The sequence below is a fragment of the Solanum lycopersicum genome, chromosome 10 (genome assembly GCF_036512215.1).
Source record: "Solanum lycopersicum chromosome 10, SLM_r2.1".
Lineage (NCBI taxonomy): Eukaryota > Viridiplantae > Streptophyta > Magnoliopsida > Solanales > Solanaceae > Solanum > Solanum lycopersicum.
In genome coordinates, this window is record NC_090809.1 from 24,089,140 (window position 1) to 24,094,251 (window position 5,112).

Here is a 5,112-nt window from a genome sequence, read left to right on the forward strand (position 1 = left end):
TTGAAGTTAACGTCATGGTCAATTTAAATTAGAATGTAAATGTAAACATCAACATAAACGTCAACATAATTGTGAAAATCAATGTGAACATTATAGTCAACGTTAATGTCAATATCAATGTACACATAAACGTCAACGTCACCGTAAACATCAACGTCCATGTTAACGACAACGTAAATATTAACGTCAACATCATTATTTACGTCAACATCAACATAAAAGTGAAAGAGAATATCAACGAGAATGTGAACGCCAATGTCAATGTGACAGAATATCAACATTAATGTTAATGTGAACGTCAATGTTAACTCTAATTTGAAAGCCAAAATGAATGTAAACATCAACTTTTACATCAGTGTGAATGTTACATCATTATTGACGTCGAAGTGAATGTGAACGTAAACATAAAAGTGAACATCAACATAAACGTCAATGTAAACATCAACTTGCACGTGAACATAAACGTCAAAGGGAATGTGAATATCACTGTGAACCTGAACGTCAAAGTGAACCAGACCGTTAACATGAACCTGAACGTCAATGTCAATATCAACGTAAGTCTCAACGAGAATGTCAATGTGAACGTGAACGTCAACGTCAATATGAATGTGAATGTAAATGACAATGTTAATTTTAATGTCAAGGTCAACGTCAATATAAATACTAATGTCAATGTTAACATAAACATCAACGTGTTAATATAAATATGAACAACAATGTGTACGTCAAAGGCAATGTTAACGTGAATTCCGCATGAACGTCAAGGTGAAAGTTAACTTGAACATCAACGTGAATGTCAACTTGAATGTTAACGTGAACATGACCGTCAACGTTAAGCTGAACGTCAATATCAATATAAACATGTGCATGAATCTCAACATCAACGTGAAAGTCAATGTCAATGTCAATTTAAAAATAAATGTAAATATAAATATCAACATGAACGTTAAGGTGACATGAAAGTCAATGTGAACATGAACGTCAACATCATTGTGAACATTGACATACACATAAACGTTAATGTCAATGCAATGTCAACGAGAATGTGAACATCAATGTCAATGTTTACATGGACATCAACGTCAACATAAATCTTAATGTGAACGTCAAAGTAAACAGGAATGTTAACATAAGTGTAAATATCAATGTGTAGGTCAACATCAATGTTAACGTGAACGTCAATGTCAAAGTCAATATCAATGTCAATGTCAACATGAATGTCAATGTCAACATTATTGTCAACATCAAAGTCAATGTGAACATCAAAGTTAATGTTAATATGAACGTCAACATGAACATGAAGGTCAAAGTCAATGTAAACTTCAATGCGATTGTGAACGTAAAAATTAGTGTGAACATCAATATAAACGTCAGTGTGAACATCAATGTAAACATCAACATGGACATGAACATCAACATGAATGTGAAAGTCAACATGAACCTAAACTCCACATAAAGTTGAACCAACATCTATGAGAACAACAAAATAAACATTAACGTGAACCTAAACGTCAATGTCAAATCAACGTCAAAGTCAACATCAATGCATCCATGAGAACATATACGTGAATGTGAACATCAATGTAAATATGATCATTAATGTCAACATCAACATAAATGTGAACATCAATGTCAATATCATAAAAATGTTAATGTGAATGTCAATATCATCATAAACGTCAACATTAACATGAACATTTATGTAATCGTGAATATGAACGGTAATGTGAATGTTAACTTAAATCTGAACGTCAAAGTGTACGTCAACATCAATGTTAGCGTAAAGGTCAGCGTGAACGTCAATGTGAACCTAAATATTAATGTCAACGTCAATATAAACGGCAGCATGAATGTCAACGTGATTGTGGACATAAACATCAGCGGGAACATCAATATGAACTTCAATGTAAATGTCAATCTAATTGTAATTGTGAACATCAATGTAAATCTCATCATGAACGTTAACATGAACGTCAACATGAACGTGAATGTAAACCTTAATGTGAACATTTACGTTAACATCAATGTAAATATGATATGAACATCAAATTGAATATCAACGTGAAATTAAATTGGAACATCAACGTGAACGTCAACATCAATATCCAAGTCAATGTGAACATCCATAAAAGTGTTAACATAAACATAAACATCAACATCAATATTAACGTAAACATTAACATAAACATCATCATGAACATCAACGTCAACGTGAATGTGAACGTCAATATCAACATGAATTCAATATAAATATGACGTAATCGTCAATGTTAATGTCAATGCTAATGTCAACCTAAACGTCAATATGTACGTCAATGTAAATACTAACAATTAGAACATGAATGTAAACGTCAATGTCAACCTCAACGTGAATGAATACATGAACGTGAACTTCAACATAAATATAAACTTGAACATCATGTGAATGTCAACGTTAACGTAAACGTCAACTTGAATGTCAATGTATATATTAGCATAGACATCAACATCAATATTAATGTGAAAGTTAACGTGAAAGTTAACGTGAACATCAACGTCAACATTAACATTAACTTCAATATCAACGTAAACGTCAATGTGAATGTCAAAATGAGACTCTATAGTTTAGTGCATTAGGAATTTTTGGTATTCTATGTCCGTAATTGTGTGTTTTATACTTGCACTATGAGTTAATATAATTTCATGCTTGTATTCATGTTGCTATTTTGTATAGTGTTTTCATTATCTATGTGTTTCATGAGTTTGATGTGCATTAAGTTAAGGTAAGATTGAGAAAGAAGTTCCTCAATTTCAGATATGAAACTTCAGATAATCTTAGAGTAATGTGCATCATCCAGAGTAAGTTGTGAATAAGATATTCACAAAGAGTAAAGTTTAAAGTATGTTAATGTGTCTCTTTCGTAAATACCCTCTTCGATTCAAATGATGTGTAGTGTTATTCAGGGACGAATGTTCTTAACGGGGGAATAATGTAATATTTCAGAAAATGTACATGTCTAGTGAAGAGCTTCAGAAGTTTCTAAGAATGTGTATTGGGGTACATAGGAATCCCAATACCCAATATTGAGAAATATTGGGCATATTATAGAATTTTGGCTAAAAGGTTTTAGCAAATTTCTATTTATACACAAGTATATAAAATATAATCCAATATTGTTTAGGAATTTTACCTGCAATGAAAACGCTAAGCTAGAATTATTGAGTCTCAACTTAACACACTTTGTACTAGGCATCCAAGTGTCAAACCTAGGTACCATAGCACATGATCATATAAAATGATTATGTGGAGTAACAAGAGCCCAAAGATATAGTGAGCATCCTTGGGACAACAACAAAGGAGCAGCAACAAATGTGGAAGAACATATGCAAGCACATGTACAAGAATTAGGTTAGGGTAGTTGGGGCGGTTAGGTACAGGCACACACGTGTGGGTATAGCCATGTGGGGCTGAGAATTCTAAACAGTTCTAGGATCTAAATATCTTTCTTATCTAGATAAGTAAAAATGGACGAACTGAAATAAACTAACTATTGCACCGGACTTCCTAAGACATAATCGGGTGACAATAACCTAGTAAACAACTCAAGAAACATCCTAGTACCTAACCTACAATGGTCCAAAAGGATTGTTATGGTCCTAGTGACTTAGGTATACTTTATTAATTACCCTAGGTCACTTAATAAATAAATTAACGACTTAAATAATAAATTTAAATGGTCAAACTGAAATCCTTACGCTAGACAGGTAACTAACTAAGAAACATCCTAGTACCTAACCTAGGATGGTCCAAAGGGTTTGTTATGGTCCTAACAACTTTGGGGTACTTTACTAATTAATTAAATTAGCAACACAATTAATTAATATACTTGGTCAAAACCGAAACCACTAAGCGATTTCTAGATTCGGGTTAAGTCAAGTGTTCTTCCAATTCTAGTCAACTTAGGAGGGGTGTTTTAGTAAATTATCTAATTGATTCATTGATTAACTTAATTATTCTAGTTAAATTACTAAATAATCATTTCCTAGACCTATACTAAGAACCATTAACTAAGAAACGCACGACTCATAATAGTAAGCAAAAGTAAGGAAAAATAGAAAGTTCTCTTTAGGGGATTTCAAGAAGTTCTTCAAAGTTTTCATGAAAAATTGCAAGGTCATCTTAGTTGATTCAGTTCTAAAGTAAGGTATGGGATTTGTCTCTTTGTTTCCTTTCCCTAAGAGACTTTTCAAACGTCGTGAATTCAAGAGATCTTAAACTAGGGTTGTTTAGAATGAAGTTTTTTAATGTTAATCTCCCTAGTGCTCCCTATTTTCGACTTCTATTAGTATGTATAATGTAAAATCATGAGCATGTTGTGGGTATGTTGTTATAACTGATAATTATGTGTAGGTTTCTATGATTTTATAATGCCGAATGAGACCTATAGGTTAGATCTATATATTAAATGCTCAATTTTGTTCAAGAAGAAGAAATTTTTATAAGTTGTTTATGAAATTCAATATACTGTTGAACGGATGAAGATTCGATTACTATTTGTGTTTTAAAATCGATATGTTTGTAAGTGTTTGGAATGTAATGTTTCAAAGAATAAATAAGAATGAGAATCAAACCTAGTTAATGATCCTTCAATTCAAAATTAACTTATTAGCTTAGCCAAACTAAATACCGAATTGTTAATATGAGCTTATAAAATGCAAAAAGTTTGCTGCTTAAAAAGATGATATTAGTATAGTATACACATAAAGTATATTTGCTTGGCTAGTAAAAATATCTTGACAAGTGCTTAGTGAAAGTTTTGTTTATGCCACTAAAATTGCTAGAAATATTATTTCCAAAATATGATATAATGTTGGTTAATGACTAAATTATACAAATCTTACATGGACAACATAAATTATAATGTTTCTTGTAAGGCCAAATACATGATAAAGATTAAGCATGACCAATGTAACTCTATGATACTCATAACCAAGGGTATGCGAATGATTGGGACAAGTCCCAACATACCGTATACAAATGAAATTGTGAGTATTTGAATATCCAATAAGTCCTTACAACTTTAATTAAGAATGATATAAGATTACAGAATATCATTGAACAAGATAAGCTGA

At 31.7% G+C, this 5,112-nt stretch overlaps 1 protein-coding gene across 1 annotated transcript; it reads right to left on the reverse strand.

The window, feature by feature from the left end:
• Nucleotides 1-347: 347 nt before the first annotated feature.
• Nucleotides 348-3,257, reverse strand: LOC138338756 (uncharacterized). The gene is made up of 3 exons (XM_069289843.1): nucleotides 3,171-3,257; nucleotides 1,017-1,441; nucleotides 348-663 (listed from the first exon to the last, which is right to left on the reverse strand). The coding sequence occupies exons 1-3, from the start codon at nucleotides 3,255-3,257 to the stop codon at nucleotides 348-350; spliced, it is 828 nt and encodes a 275-aa protein (XP_069145944.1).
• Between the last annotated feature and the right edge of the window lie 1,855 nt (nucleotides 3,258-5,112).

Bases quoted from the DNA above. Each gene is read 5' to 3' on its own strand.
- LOC138338756 (XM_069289843.1), bottom strand. From the start codon at position 3,257: ATGGTACCTAGGTTTGACACTTGGATGCCTAGTACAAAGTGTGTTAAG. The intron at 1,442-3,170 runs GTAAAATTCCTA...TGTGGAGTTTAG, and splicing joins GCTTAGCGTTTTCATTGCAG to GTTCATGTTGACTTTCACAT. The intron at 664-1,016 runs GTTTATGTGTAT...CATTGACATTAG, and splicing joins GACATTGCATTGACATTAAC to TATTTATATTGACGTTGACC.